This window comes from Indicator indicator, chromosome 2 (assembly GCF_027791375.1).
Source record: "Indicator indicator isolate 239-I01 chromosome 2, UM_Iind_1.1, whole genome shotgun sequence".
NCBI lineage: Eukaryota > Metazoa > Chordata > Aves > Piciformes > Indicatoridae > Indicator > Indicator indicator.
In genome coordinates, this window is record NC_072011.1 from 45,079,895 (window position 1) to 45,096,469 (window position 16,575).

General features: G+C 37.9%; 1 protein-coding gene across 1 annotated transcript in view; it reads left to right on the top strand.

The window, feature by feature from the left end:
* Positions 1–16,575, top strand: part of BABAM2 (BRISC and BRCA1 A complex member 2) — a 160,314-nt gene that overhangs the window by 124,795 nt on the left and 18,944 nt on the right. The window contains exon 10 of the mRNA XM_054394843.1: positions 16,269–16,422. Coding sequence (XP_054250818.1) covers positions 16,269–16,422 — 154 coding nt within the window. The remainder of the gene's footprint in view (positions 1–16,268; positions 16,423–16,575) is intronic.

The following is a 16,575-nucleotide window of genomic DNA, read 5'->3' on the forward strand; positions in this document are numbered from 1 at the left end:
TTGCTCTGGTATGTAGAGAAAGTATTCAGAGAATAAATAGGTCAGTATACAGCAAAAGCACTAAGGCAAATCGAATGAAAGGAGCTATAGTAAATTTTACTAGCCTTTTAATTTTGCTTAAATTTTAGGTTTAATTGAGATTGTGAGTTGCATTTCCTTTAGAAGATGCATTCAGAGATTTAAGAAATAACTTCATATTTTGCAACTGTTTGCATTCAAAGTTACAAACTTGTTTGGAAACTAGGAAGCAACACACATTAGAAGTAAAGTGAAATTATTTAAAATACTTTCAATGAGTAAAATGAGTTAAAGATGAGAGAAGACTAGTTCTGGATTGCCAAAGCCCAGTAACCTCAGAACAAGTGCACTTATCAAAAAAAATTGATTGTGTAGTAATTTACAGAATGAAGAGCAAAGTCTACCCACTCTACCTTAAAACACAGAAGAGCTACCTAACTTCAAAATCAATCATTGGATTAATGTAGCTGCTGAAGTTGTTATATTAGGTCAAAGAGCAGTCAAAGGAACTGTTGCTTTAGTGGTTTAGTTCTAAAAATTAAGTGCTTTATGGCAGAAGAAATAAACATTGAGAGACTTTCATGCATCCACATGGAAGAGGAAATCACTAATCATTAGGGTTACTGCATTTGATGCTGATACTGTTCGTAAGTCTCAATATGAAGCTTTGTAAATACAATATACTACTGATTTCTTTCCCTTGTTTATAAATCACCCATAACTTTTATAAATCTGTTTATAAATCACAATAACTTTTTGGTGATAGATATTTCTTCATATTGTTGTTCCTGCATACATTCTGTATATTTATACTGTATGTAAATATAAACACATCTTACATTATCTGTGTACAATTAAGAATTAAGTAGTCTTATTGGTATAGACACAAGAACAGGACTCCGAAGCAACCTGTATATAGGCTTTTCAAAGATTAATTTTTGTCTTACAAGATATTCAGATTATCAGCACAAAGGAGATCAGTAGAAGTTGGACCAAATGCAATAGCAGATGAAACACTGCTTGTGTTAGCGGGTGTTTGTTAAAGATGTCTGGAAAGGGATAGATATTAAACTGAAAAAGGTTTGTTTCATTGAACAACAGGAACAGAGAATTATGGAAGCTGACAAACATTTGTATTTTATGTTCGTATGGTATCTCTCACTTAGGTGATGTCAGTGGGAACAATTGCTGCCACTGACCTTGGCTAACTAAGGGATTTCAGCTTCTGTGTTGGGAAATACCAGTGACACAAGAGGTCCAAAGTGCTGGCCATGTAAAAGTTACGGTTAATTAACAAGCTGTCTTGCCACAGGAGCACTCACCGAAGTAGCTTTTTGTCCATCCTTGTTACCTATCTGTGCACTTACGTGGCTACCTCTGTCATTAAACAGACCAGAAATAGGCAGCATCTCAGCAAGGAGGTTTTACATATGAGAAAGACACAAGCAAGAGGCCTAGAGTGTTGATTAGATTATAGGAGGTTATACCTGTCAGGCTTTAGGCAGACACCCACCTCTCAATTCAGGGTTTTTAGGTGCAAGGTGTCAGTGTCAGCTTCTGATGCATTCTTGTTTGAATGTTGCTATCTGTGCAGTTTTGTCAGCAGAGCTGTTTGTGCCAATGCAGTCAACTCAGGTGGTTTGAATTGATGACCTGAGCTAAACAACTGGGGTTCATTGATATAAACCTCTTTTGGATCTGGATCAGAGATCTATCCACAGCCTCAGAAAGCAGCTGGGAAAATGAAGACGCAAAGAATTTTTGATAGCCATGTTTGTCAGATGAAACTTGGGAGGAGCAGGGAAAGAAGTAGGACATTTTGGAAAATGTTCACACTGCCATGCCAAGAAAATGCAGTTTATTCCAATAGTGCTCAAGAAGAGGAATGTATGCCTACTCACTCTAAATACACAAAATTACATTGAAGAATTAATTTGTTCTATCAGTTTCTTCTCTAAGCAGAAATAACTCGTTAGGCTTCAGGTATTGTTTCAATCATTCAGCAGGCAACAATAATCCTTAGAATTTAGGTAAATGTTAATTTTAAGGCACCTAATGTAGTTTAAGATGTTACGTACCCTTTAAAGGAGATTGCCCCACCTCTGTAAAGTCAGCAGAACAGAGCTGATGAGCGTTCATCAGCCTCATCATCTATTTCTCCAGTAGTTGTTTAAATAAAGAAGTTAGACATCATGGTAATAAATGGCTAGCAAGGAGGCTTGGTAAAGTCTTAAATGGATGATTTTTCCTAGATCAATATGTGTCTGCTTGTTTAGTGCTTGGTATTTGGGTTTAGCAGAATTTATGTGAGAAGGGAAAAGTATTTTCTTTCCTCTAAGATTGTATTTGTTCTTTTTAAAATTGCTTCTGCAGATTCCTGTTTGAAAAATCACATGGCTTCCACAATAACTCCACAGTCACTGAGATAATCAAAATATTTGAGATTTGTTTATCTGCTAAGTTTAGAACCTAGAACATGAGACTGTTTTTTGCAAACATTCCTCTAACTATTGCAGTAAACCTTGATCTGCCTGTAATTTTGGCCATAGAGCCTTCTCTGTTACACAAACCTATGGATCTAAGTGTAGATGTGAGAAGTAGTTAGTGTTTGTTGTTTTGATACAGTGTTTAATGCAGTTGGAATACGTTCAATAATTCCTGTGTGTTACTGTAGTAAAAATTAACTATTTGAGTGGGATTGGTAGTTTTAGAGATACTTTTTTTCCCCAGTGTTGCATCATGTAAGACTTGCTCACATACCTTTGGGAAGCTGAAAAATAAGGTAGCCTTCAAGAATTGCTCTTCTTCATCAGTGTCAGTGCCTTAAAACTGCAGAAAAAGTCTTTGGAGGAAATAAAGATTGTGTTGGTTCTACACCTTCAGGGAATTTAGACTTATTGTGAAATAGAAAACTCTTCATGAAAAACATATGGAAAAATAAACTATTATCTGCCCCAGTTGTTTCCTGAAAAAGGGACAAGTGTTGAGTGGAATATTTACATTAGATTGCTCCTGTTAGCTTTTATGTAATGCGATGTTTTGGCTTTCTTACATAGGCCTTTTGTTGTAGTCTTCTCATTGTTTCTTAAATGAAAATGGGAATTTATGAAAACTAAGAGAAAAGTTAAAAATTAAGACTGTGACAATGTGAATACTATGTATAGGAGAACGGAGTGGTGTCTGGGTAGTGTGAGGAAAGCAGGATAGTTCAGCAGATAGTCACGCATAACAAAATACATGTTTTAGGAGGCCTCTATAAGAAATTCAGTACTGGTCAGAAAAGTCCACAAAGATTGTGTAGGGATGTCATTTTGTTCTCAAATGAGAAACAGGAGATTAACAAAGTCCCACTGATGTAAAACTGACTGGCAGAAGTCAAAAGCTGTTTGGACCTGATGCATAGGAGTAATTTTTTGACTGTTCAGCAAGCAGATGTCTCTCACAAGGCAGTCTTCCCCTCTGACTCTCAGTGCTTTTAGTCAGTACCATGTATTTCTCTTAACCTGGTCTTGAAAGTTCCTGAGCATGTGTCATTCTGCCTCCAGCAAAATATATCCTCTGAGCAGAGGGGTCTCTTCCAAACATTATATGTTTTAATCTCCACAGGGAATAGGCCAGGGTGAATTCCAGAGCTTAATTGCAGCAACTGGAAAATTTATTGGCCTTTTGCTGATCATTTTTTGCCTTAGTATATTTTTCTCCTTTATTTCTAAGGGACACTGCCAGCTAGATTTGTTTTGAAGTTTGTATTGAAAACTGGTAATTTAATATTTGTCATTAAGAGTACATTAAACATCATGTTCTTTTGATTTCATCCTGGGCATTTACTTGTACATGAGCTGAATGAGACTTTCCATACTTAAGTATTCATAATGGATGCAAGTGAACCTGAAAACAGAAGTTTTCTTTTCCTTTTTTCTTTCTTTCTCGTCATTTTGTAATCATGTCACTCAGTATAAACTGGGCTTAGGTTCATATTTATAATTTTGATGAAAAAGGGAGAATGGACACAAGGCAATTTGTAAAACTTGGTATGAACAGCAACAAGCAGGAAACAACTGCTGTGATGGGCATTAGTTTTTACAAGTATTTTGGGATGGCCTGACGTGGGTGGACTGGCAAAGTATTTTTGACTGTCACTTTGCTGTGGATGTTACCTTTTTAATTTCTGAGAAATGCATATATTTACCATACCTTTGAAACAGTAGTATGTTGCTGTAGACATTAATTGATGTTCTTCCAGGAACTATGAGCACTTTAACAAATGGACTGAAAGATTTTGTAACAACTTCTTATAAAATTACACTGTTCAGAAATGGAAAGTGCTGCTTTTTCTTATCTACTAGATATATCTAGGGTACTACTAGTATGTGCCCAAGTATAAGGGCACATATACTTGGAAATTCTCAGAAAATATGCCTGAGATATGGAAGTGATATAATCCTATTTTATCCACTCAATTTTTGAGAAAAAGTAATTGGGTCACAAAAAGTCATTAACCAAGTTGGGCCTTAAGTACAGAGTGTGGTACTTATTATTACATGTTTTGTGTCTACGTGTTTCGACATCTTACCTGGCATTTACAAATAGTTTTTCTGTAAGGTGACAAATACATTAAAGGTATGGGATATAGCAAGTTGAAAATTGCTCACAGTACCAGGTAGCAAACAAATATTTTCTTTCCAAAAAGGAGATGATGAACGTTGGTTTCATGTGCACCAGTCTTGGGTTTAGCGCAGGCAGTACTTTCAGAAAAAAAAAGAGAATGATACAGAATTTGAAGGGAGTATTAGAGATGAGATTTCTAGAAATAAGAGCTGCAGCAAGAAGAGAAAGATTTTTCTGAATCTTTCTTCCCTATCTCCCTCTCTTTCTACCCAGTGACAATTACTTTGTCACCAAAGGTAACTTCTTAAGAGAATACACATGTGACACAGCACACAAAGGTGACTGCTGTATGCCTTTAATGAAATAGATAAATATAATTTGCTTAAGCTGCTTTTATGTCTCCTTTGTCACCAGTACCCTTGCCTCATTCAGCAGCGGTCTCACATTTTCCTTAGTTCCTGTAGTAGCCCATCTTGTTGTCCTTAACTCCCCTTGAGAGTTCAACTCACAGAATTCATTGGGTTGGAAGGGACCCTCACAGGTCATCTTGTCCAACCCCACTTGCAGAGACATCTCCAACTAGATCAGGTATCTCAGGGCCCCATCAAGTTTGACCTTGAATGTCTTCAGGGATGGGTCCTCAAACTACATCTCTGGGCAGCCTGTTCCAGTATTTTACCACTTTCACTGCAAAGAACATTCTCCTGATGTCCAACCTAACTTCACCCTGTTCCTATTGCTACAAGCCCTTCTAAACAGTCCTTCCCCAGTCTTCCTCTAGGTCCCCATCAGATACTGAAATGTAATTGTAAGGTCTCGCCAGAGCCTTCTCTTATCCAGGCTGAAAAGCCCCAGATCTTTCAGCCTGTTCTCATGGGAGTGGTGCTCCAACCCTTCTGAAGGGCCACCCCAAGTGAACTTTGATGTTCCCAACCCAATCTGGATGATCAGTGTTCACAACTCACATGCTTCCATTTTTTAGTTTTGTGTGGAGCATCTTGTTCGTTCATGTAGACCCCCTGCTATTGTTGCTTGACTTTCTGATCATTAGGAGGGACCATTCTTGAACTTGGAGGAGGTGATCGTGGGTCTTTCTTCAGGACCTTTATTCCCATATTCCATGCTGTGAGCAGGACCACTGAATGGCCCAGTCTGGTGCCATCTGATCCCACTGTTTTGTCTTGCTTGGAGTATTCACAAGAGAGCACCAAAATGGCTGGTATTCTAGAAAGCATGTCTTGAAAGAATATACTCTACAAACTTGTTCTTTAGGTCATGAGAAGCAGTAGAAGGATAGGCCCTCAGAACTGTAAAAAGTGGCTTCAATGGCAAAAGTGGTAAATTGTTCACAAGTGAGAAAAAGTGATGGCCTGTGTTGCTGTAACATAGATTTCAGTCTATCTTTAAAAGTATCTGGTGTGGTTTAGTTGGGTCATGCAGGGTTACATTGCATTGTGATTTGAAAGCTGTAAGCCTCTATGGAGCAGAGCTTAAAAGAACAGGATAGCGTGCCTGTCAGCAAAAAGTCCTTTGTGTTGGCAAAGGGTCTTCCTGACCTGCAGGATAATGTCACACCAATCACAGATGAGAATACAATGCATCAGTTTCCCTTCAAATGCCAGGCAGCAATTTAAACAAGAAAATGAATTTACTTGCAAGCCTCGTAAGCCTGATGAAGTGACAGTGAGAAAAGCCGGTGTTTTTGCCCAGCTGCTTTTCAGGTGAAAACATGCTTTAGAAAGTCTTCCTGTTCTGCTGGAAAGTAATGTGAAACTTCTCAGCATTTAGCAGTTCATCTCTGTAGTGGGAAAGCAGAGGAAAAATTTTCACCTTTCCTCCACCAGTTACATGCAACAATCACCAGCCTGTGCCAAGAAAGGTTTGCAAGTTTGCTTTTTATGCCCATAATATCTGCAACTGTATTTAAAGTACAAGCTTCAAGCATTTCAGATGGAGAAGAGGCAGCTTTTAGTAGCATCAATCTCATCAGCACTTAGAGAAGTTACTATAGAAACTGTTACAGCAGAAACAATAAAAGGAAATAAAAACGGAAGGGGGAGGGAATGAAGAGCTTTGAGAATCTAAAGTAAAAATAAAGTGAAATAATGTCACTAGCTGAAGCTAGTGAAGTAAAAATAAAAAGCCTTTATTTTGATTAAGATAATCATGGTTACAGAAATTAGAAAAAGCAAAGACCTATAAGGCCATTATGCCATTTCTTTGTGCTCAATATAGGGTTCTGAGATACTGCATGGGATATTTTTAGGAAATAGTCCAGTCTTGCTGTAACAGTCCAAAAGATTATGACATAGTTGAGATAGGTGATGACACTCCAGAGCAAGAAGACATCATTAAGCAGTTTTTGGGTTAAGTTACATCACTTTTTCATGTTCTTTGACCACAAACCTGGAAACCACTTGAAGTGTGTCTTGATTTGATCAGGTACTTAATTCCTCTATAAGACTAAACAAAGAATTAGACACTCTTTCTGCAGCACCACTGTAACTTAAGGTATTTAGACTACTTTTGTCTTAATCCTGGTCTTCGTGTGAAGTATAGGATACTCAAAAAGAGAGATACAGGTTATGATAAAGACATGGGATGTTTTTACAACCATATCATCCGTGTCATCTGCCTGTGTTGAAAGAAAAGCAAAAGAACAGTAATCGTAAATACAGTTTCCATTGGTGCCTCAACTATGTTATAGGTTTTATTATCAGTGGAATGGCAACTACATGATAGATACAGCAGTGTTGTGCAGTCCTCATCATATAAAAATGGGTTACATACTTCATATTAACAACAAAAGGAAACTGAAAAACCAAACCAAAGAAACTTAAGTGATAAATTTATTCTAGCCTCAGTGAAATCCACAAGTAAACAAATCTACTTTCTCTAATGTGTTGAAATAGTTTAATCCATCACAATTAATTGTTTCCGTTCTTCAGAAATCTTTAAAATCTAAGAGTACTGGAATTAAAGGTTGCCATTTCCATAGATGTGGTATCCTAAGACACATTTGGAAAAGGGATGTACTGTTGGTACAAAAATTTTGAAAAAAGAAGAATCAATACTTCTTTCAAATCTAGCCTAGACTGACAATAACTTGTCCATTAAAAAAAAAGGGAGCAGGGATGGGGAATAATCATAGAATGGGTTGGAAGGGGTCTCCAAAGGTCATCTAGTCCAACCCTCCTGCACTGAGCAAAGGCATCCTCCATTAGATCAGGTTGCCCAGAGCCCTGTCAAGCCTCACCTTGAATATGTCCAAGTGCAGGGATCAACTGGCTCCCTGGGCAGCTTGTCCCGGTGTTCCACTACCCTCATGGTAAAGAACTTGTTCCTAACATCCAGGCTAAATCTGCTCTTCTCTAAATTAAAACCATTGCCCCTCATCCTATCACTACAGGCCTTTGTAAACAGTCCCTTTCCAACCTTCTTGTAGGCCCCCTTCAGGTACTGGAAGGCAGCTATTAGGTCTCCCCAGAGCATTCTCTTCTTCAGGCTGAGCCACCCTACCTCCCTAAGCCTGTCTTCATAGGAGAGGTGTTCCAGCTCCCTGATAATTGTCATGGCCCTCCTCTGGACCCACTCCATCAGGTCCATGTCGTTCTTGTGTTGAGGGCACCAGAACTGGATGCACTACTCCAGGTGAGTTTTTACCAAAGCAATAAAAATGAATATTCCTTCAGCCAAGGAAAGAATTTTAGTGTCACAATGAACATCACCAAAGTTACTGCAAATTGGACATTTGCCAGCACCATCAGTAACTGCTGTCAGCCTATTCATGTTCTGGAGGTAATGCATTAAACCTGTGCTAAGGAAAGGGTTTCTCAACATTTTACTTGTTTCCTATCCCAGCTGTATTCTTGCTAATGACCTTCTAATAACCCTCTCTTCAAAAATCTCAGTGGGGTCTCTTCTCATTCTTGAATGTTATACCTGATGATACAGGTCAGGAAGATCTTTTAAGGAACAGTCATTATACAAATATAGTTATAGGACTGTCTCCTTAATGAGCTATTCTGTGGCTAGACCTATTTCCCAAGCAAGGAGCTATGAATTTCATGTATTCACATAAATCGTCATAATCCCAAATGTTGCCATTTTCCTTTATTACTATCACATTTCAGTGTTCATCTTCCATTTTTTTAATATTGTACAGTCAGTTGATATGTAACTGATGCAGTTGGTGGTGTTTTTTTCCATAGTGTTTACTTGGATTTTCACTGTATTTATTTGGAAGTATTTTGTGTGTGTGACACCTCTTACTCATTTATTACACAAGTGTTCACTTTCCTGATGTGGTAGGTATTTCCCATAGCAAGGGAAGACCTAATTATTTCAAAACCAGCTGTGATTACCAAAACATCCAAAATGCGGTAAGTTTCTCAGCTAAAATTCCATAAAGAGCTTTTTATGTCACATTTGAAATTTTGACATGTTGATTTCACAATGGCATCTTCCTGCGAATAACGTGGTTTTCTGCAGAAAGGGTGTTAGCTGTAATAATAGAACAAATTTGAATTCCTCTGACTGTGCTCTGTTAACCTGAAGGCCCACATTCATGCCATTTGATACACTATTTGTCATCCTTGCTCTGTAGTTCCTGCAAGACTACATCATCACACATCAAGGCAGGATAGCTGTGGCATTTTGTAACTCTATGTGTGTTTTGAGCCAAATTCACCTTTTTTTTTTTTCGGACAGTAGAATGTAGGCTAAAGACCTTCAACACAGAAGAGTCAAGGAAAGATTTACCAGGTGAAATAGCCTGAAAGCCTGCCCTGCATAGATTTTGTCTAGCCACTATAGCAGTCTCCAAAATTCATGTGGCTGAATCTGTTCAGGTTTCTCAACAGGTACAGTGATCAATGTGATTCCTCAAAGGCTCCCTGTACTGTAATTTCTGTGTAAAAAGTGAAAATTTCCCCTGAAGTTAACTCAAGATTTTTCACCCATCGTAGAGGCTGTCTAAACCAGCTTTCCCATAGGAGAAGTCATATCAGAAAACCTACAGGAATGTTTATTTTTACAGTAGAGCTTGACAGATGTGTTAGGAGCATTATATATCTGTGTTATCACCAAGTTGCATTGTAAATTCACATGGGTCTCATTCACATTAACACATCATGAAAACTGGAGGGCTGTGAGTTTAATGAACTTCTCAGCCTAAGGTAATGCATTCAAATCCACAAGTTGTTTTTCCCAGCAGTATGAGCTTAGTTGCAAGTAAAGACAGAGAGAATATGAAAACCAATGAACCAAAAAAAAAAAAGGCAGAAAGATGATGAATATATATTAATAAGTGGCAGTGCTGAAGCCTGGAATATGTTTCCTGTTTCCATGATTGACTTCGTCAGATGTATTTGAGTGCAGACACAGTCTGGCCAAAGTTGGATGATAAGTAAGGATTGAGTCAGAAGATTTCAGGAAGAAAACAGATAGTATCAGGCTAAGATTAAGTGTTCTCTGGAGGTTTGAATTTAGCACAACTTTCCTGTATCCTTCTGTTTTTTCTGGTGAAATAATTGAAAATTTTTTGCATGTCCAGTAATTGTTGATTCTCTAGTACCTACTACAACAGCCAGTGTTGGAAGACAGTGTTTGGCTGTATGACTTATTACCTACTATTACATCTTAGAAGAACTGTGTCCCAGAGGCTGGCACTCAGCATCAGTAGACAAAGTTGACTGTCCTTTCCTTGTTCATTCATTCCTGGTCTAAAATCCCTAAATAGTCTCTGAACTCATGGAGATGCTGAAATTTAATTTTCTTTTTACATATTTTATGTAGCTGTTATATTTTATGGTGATTAGAATCCTCACATTGAAAATCTTATGCAGGAGTGAGTAGATACTTAATCAGAGCAAGGCTTCAGTGTTGTGCAGTAAATAAATGCAGAGGGGTGTCTGTCAAGTGGCGAAAACCAGAGCAGTGTCTCTTTTGGCCAGCTCTATCCAGCCTGAGAACTGACCTGGAAAGAATGCTCTGTTCTCTTGTATTGAAGGCTGCAGGAGAGACTGATTAAGTTTGCAATGAAATCTTGTAGAATTGGAAATCTTAACAGTAACATATCCAGATCGGCCAGTGTTTGAGTGCAAAACAAATTACAGGCTCAATAAACTGCATCAGATTCAGTCATCCAGAAGGTTACTAAGATAACCAGTATAAGTATCATCCAAGCATTCAAACGGTGTGTAGCATTCACTTCTGTGGAAACAAATATCTAGGTTTATCCAGTGCATTACAGAGGATGAATAAACCTTTTCTCTAGAATAAGAAAACAGTATATGGAAAATTTGCTAAATATTGCCATCTAAATACTTTGAAATATTTCTGTGTGGTCTGCATGCATTTCAAGCCTGGTTTTATTTTTCCTTTTCTTAAAATACTTACTTACTGTTTCAAAATACTTAAAAACAAGGAGAGGAGCACTGTGATAAGCCTGCCTTATTCTTCTTAGTATTTTTCCTTCAGAAACCCCTTCCACATTTCATGCCCTGTTTAAAAGAGCTATAAAATGAGATGGTAAAGATAGTATTTTAGAGTTAAAAAGAGTGTAGAAAGCAACTTTGTAGTTGTTGACATAAGCTTAACAAACTAGGTAACCTGTTCCAGATCTCCAGATCTCAGTATGATTGTTCTTTAAGAAAATGACCAATTAAACCTACCTGATTAATTGCACCATTTTTCAGTTATATTAATGAATCAGGATTTTGGCTTTAGGGTAACTGTTTTGAATATATGTATACATTAAATGCTAACTAAGTCAAGAGAAGCACATTTTTGTTACTTCTTGGTAGTTTTTTATGTTTCAAAAAGAGAGCAACTTCAACTATTTATAAGCTGTAATTAAGTTTCTTTACAGTATGACTCATTCTCAGCAAGCAAGTCCTTTTTCTTTTGCTTTCTTACGAACTGTGTGGGAAAATTAAGGTTCAATCACTGAAGAATTTACTCAATGCTTAATTACCCAAAACAGCCTTCCAAGTTCTTCTCATGTAGAGCTTTCATAAAGACATGATTTTCTTCACACTGTGGCTTTCTAAAACTTGACTCTTAAAAAATGATCCATAAATTGTAACGCAGGAGAAGGCAGTGTTCTACTGTGGTATTTGCCTCTTTCACCAGTCTGCTTCTTTGAGCTCCTCTTACATTAACAGTGTGATGCTTAGGAAAGCCAAAGTAAGAAATCATCAGGATTAAATTACTTTAAGTATGTAACTGAATTAGAAAGCCTTACTTTCCTGAATGAGCTAATTGTTTAAATTTTCCAAAGGAAATGTTTCTATTTCTGTGAGAGAAGGGGTAAATGGGACTTCCTCTGACATAATTTTCATTTTAAATCTGAGTTTGACAGCAGGATTTTTACCTTCGTAACCAAATATTACTGCTTAACTTGCATGGCTTGTATAAGCTTGCTAGTTGAAGTGACTCACTTACGTAGATGAAGTTATTTTTAGGGAGATAATTTGCACTATTTAGAAGAGAAGAAAAAAAGGAGAGGGAGTTGTACTAAGAGCTAGAGCTCTCATTATAGTTTACAGAGCTCATGAACCCAGCATCCAAGCAAAAGATGACTAAGCAAGGGGGCTATTGGTACTTTCAGGAATTTACAGACATGAGTCATCTGCTTATTTTCTGCAGACATATCACCAGGGTACTTTGTGAGTCAGCTGTTATTTGGAAATAGTACTTGTATTCAACGTGAGTATGTTTTTGTAGTTCTTGAGTATCTAGCATGCCAAACCAAAGCAGGCTTTTGGAGTTTGCTTAGTTCAGGTGGTGATTTACAAAAGCAGAGTATTGTTTTGAACTGTGTTGCGTTTTTCATTACAAAAGTTAAAACTTAGCAGGGATGTAATTATGATAGCACCTCCCTTTGCCCCCTTACGTATCGCATAAAGGCAGATCTGATTTCATAGTAATGCACAGGTTGGGAATCACATTGCCTATATGACCAGGTAAAAAGAAAAATTTTCTTTATCAACCTCTGCAACAATGAGCAGAATTTGACCTTTTATCTTTAAATCACCTTGCTAGTATTGATTATCAATGATATTTGCTTATTTTTCATGTACAATAAAACGTTTCACCCCACATTTCTTTGTACTCATAGTGGCAATGGATGAGCATCCAGTGCAGCGGAACTGAATTCTTGCCTTCCCTTCCTACTGCTGAAATAATAGCTGGCTACCTTGAGATATGTATAACACTTCACAACTCAAGGCTATTTCCTGTTTACTGGTCTTTTAGGTGTGGTTGTGTTCCAGAATTAGGGACAGGGTTTTTTTTGCTTAGTCTGGACTCAACTCACACCTTGTATTAAGAAAACACGTGGGTCAGAAAAAAAGAGGAGTTTGTCGATTTTAGGTGATGGGTAGTGTTTGAAATCAAGGTAGGGCAAATTTTTCACAGTCTAGGGTGATACTGCTGTGGCCAGACATGGGATGCATAATTCTAAATCTAATTTGATTATCTAACACTTTATAGTGTAAACAATTTCTGAAAATTCATATGTAGGTTTTGTTTAATAAAAGTGTTCTGTTTGGTAATACTGGTGCTGAAAAAGTATTTTTATAAATTAAAGAAAGACTGTAACAAATTGAAGTGTGTCTGTACTGGTAACAATGTCTTGATTATCCATTTAAACAGCATTTCTGGTGCTATGTACTTTCTCTTAAGTGCAAACCTTTAGTTTTAAGTAACAGGAAGAAAATTGCTGCTGCATGCTCCCATGTTGTAGAAAGAAGCGTTCAACAGAAAATTAATGAAAGTTAGACATTCTCAAATAAAAAGTTAAGGGCTGAACTATTACTCAGGTGCCTTGCTAAGGCTTGTTATTCCTTTCACACTGTGTTAAAATACACAAGCATACAGAGTAGCTTTCCTTCAAGGAGTTGGTACGTAAGATGAATCATGATGCACTAGAGGAACAGAGCTTAAGCACTCTGAGCTAGAGAACTGTATTTTAACATTAAAATGGAGAGCCTGTTTGTTTGCTTCGTAATTTTTCCAAGTTCCCATCCTTCAGAGGTTGTGTCTGCAAGCGAAGGAGCCAACTGATAAATGGCCTTGATACACCAATGTTTTTCAGGGTTGTTATTTAATAATCACATTACAAAGAGGAATTTGACAGAGCAATCTTTGAATCTAACCTTTGTTACAGCCTTCAAATTAGCAGAACTCTGCCCATGTCATTACTGCTTAAATATCTGGTGGAAGCTGCTCTATGAGCTGAGTCACCAGGACTCCGGGAGTTATCACGTGTAGCTCAGACACTGGGTCATGAACTGAGCAAATACTGTTGTCCACAATGATTTGCTGAGACTACGGCTGGAATATCACGTTTGGTATTGTGTACAGTTTTAGTCATATTGCTTTGAGTGCAATTTAGATGAAAGGGAGCATGGTGTGGCTGATGAACATTCAGACATGATTAGAAAAACTGAAAAATTAAGGACCTTTCAGGATGATAGCATGAGATTTGGAAAAATAAATGCTGTCTTACACTGGTGTCTCAGTCTGTGACCAGAGATTTCAAAGGAAGTGCTGGAATCTCTGCTCCATGATGTATTTAAAAGCAGAAAATAAAGTGCATTACCAAGTGCACCGAAGGGGAGATCCTGTTTTGCCTGATCTAGCTGGGGATCACAGAATGTTAGGGGCTGGAAGGGACCTCAAAAGATCATCTAGTCCAACCGCCCTGCCAGAGCAGGATCACCTATACCAGATCACACAGGAATGCACTCGGGTGGGTTTTGAATATCTCCAGAGAGAGACTCCACAACCCCCCTGGGCAGCCTGTTCCAGTGTTCCGGCACCCTGACAGTAAAAAAAAGTTTCCTCATGTTTACCATGGAATTTGCTATGCCTCAACTTCCACCCATTGCCCCTTGTCCTGTCATTGGGCATCACAAAGAAGAGCCTGACTCCCTCCTCTTGGCACTAACCCTTTACATATTTAGAAACATTAATGAGGTCACCCCTCAGTCTCCTCCTCTCCAAGCTAAGGAGCCCCAGCTCCCTTAGTCTCTCCTTATAAGGGAGATGTTCCACTCCCTTAATAATTTTTGTGGCTCTGCACTGGCCTCTTTTAGGCAATTCCTTGAGGTCCTTCTTGAGCTTACGGGCCCAGAACTGGACATAATATTCCAGATGCAGCCTCACCAGGGCAGAGTAGAGGGGAAGGAGAACCTCTCTTGATCTACTAACCACACCCCTTCCAATACCCCCAGAATACCATTGGCCTTTTGGGCCACAAGAGCATATTGCTGGCTCATGGTCAACCTTCCATCCACTAGGACCTCCCAGGTCATTTTCCCCTTCACTGCTTTCCAACAGGTCAGTCTCCAGCCTACACTGATACCTGGTGGTGTTCTTTCCCAGGTGCAAGACTCTACACTTGCCTTTGTTGAATTTCATTAAATTTCTTCCTGCCCAACTCTCCAGCCTAAGTCTCACTGAATGGCAGCACAACTCTTCGGTGTGTCAGCCACTCCACCCAATTTTGTGTCATCAGCAAACTGGCTGACAGTGCTCTCTGTGCCCTCATGCAGTTCGCTGGTGAATATATTGAACAGTAGTGAGCCCAGTACTGACCCCTGAAGGACTCCACTAGATACAGGTTGATGTCCCTGCTTACTGCAGACTAGATGACCTCTAGAGGTCCCTTCCAAGGCAATGCATTCTGTAATTCAATGATTTTTTCATTGTGCAGAATTAAAGAATTGTGATTTGGAAGATAACAAAAAGTACAGTTCTAGATGCATTATAAATTAAGTCAACACCTTTAAAAGAAATGCACTTTCTTCTGTTAATGCTGGTGTTAGATGAGACATTTAATACAAATAATTCCAGTATTTTGTCATAATCCAATTTAACTACAGATTTCTGAAGCTTCTTGAGATTAAAAGTGGGCCAAGAAAATCTAAACTATAAATCTGGCAATGAATAAGCTAAGTTAAGTTAAAAAAAACAGTTTCTGACCATATTATTAACTGTCATAGATGATTTTACTCTTAAGTCTAGTGGATCATGAGACAGGGCTAAGCAAAGGGAACTAAGAGGTTCTGATTTTTATTTTTAGTGAGATATTTTGGGTATTAATGACTTTGCAGCATATTTTGGGATTTGTGGGTTTTTTTTGTCTGGCAGATGACAGCAAGTTGAGATAGTTTCCAGCTCGTGTGACTGACTATTACTACATCCTTTCTCAAATCCTATAACCACTTGAGGTCTCAGACAGCTGTAAAATGGAATGATAATGCTCTGATGTCTACAGGGACGTTAAAATGAATGGGCTAAAGCAGATAAAGATCTGTTTTACTATAAAGCAAAATAACTTATTTTTTCTATAACTAATGGTATAAATTTTATGACTAACAGAAATACAGTGAATAAACAGTTTTTTTAATTATGTACTTCAGAAAAATATTTGGATACTGCAAAGCATCTCATACAGAAATATGTTGGAATCATTATGTGTAAGAAATACAGACGTGTTTTAGAAGTAATAATCAATTTTTTCTTTTCTGTCACCTTTGAACTAATAGAAAGGAATGATTTTTTCAAGTTTAAAAAAAAAAGAGGGGAAAAAAAATTAATGATGTATTTTTCTGATCTTTTTTTTTTCTCAGTTGACTTACCCCTATACTTTCCTCGAGACCAGCCAACCTTAACATTTCAATCCGTCTACCACTTCACTAACAGTGGCCAGCTGTACTCTCAGGCCCAGAAGAATTATCCTTATAGTCCCCGTTGGGATGGCAACGAAATGGCCAAGAGAGCAAAGTAAGTGACATTGCTGTTTCCTACTAAATATTCCATTTGTCAGTAACAATTTCATGGATTGAACTTTAAATTTCCAGTGTTAGAAAAGCTGAACCTGTTTTTGTTCTTATGTGTAGTCCTAGTATTCTCATGTATGAGTATAGACATATGATT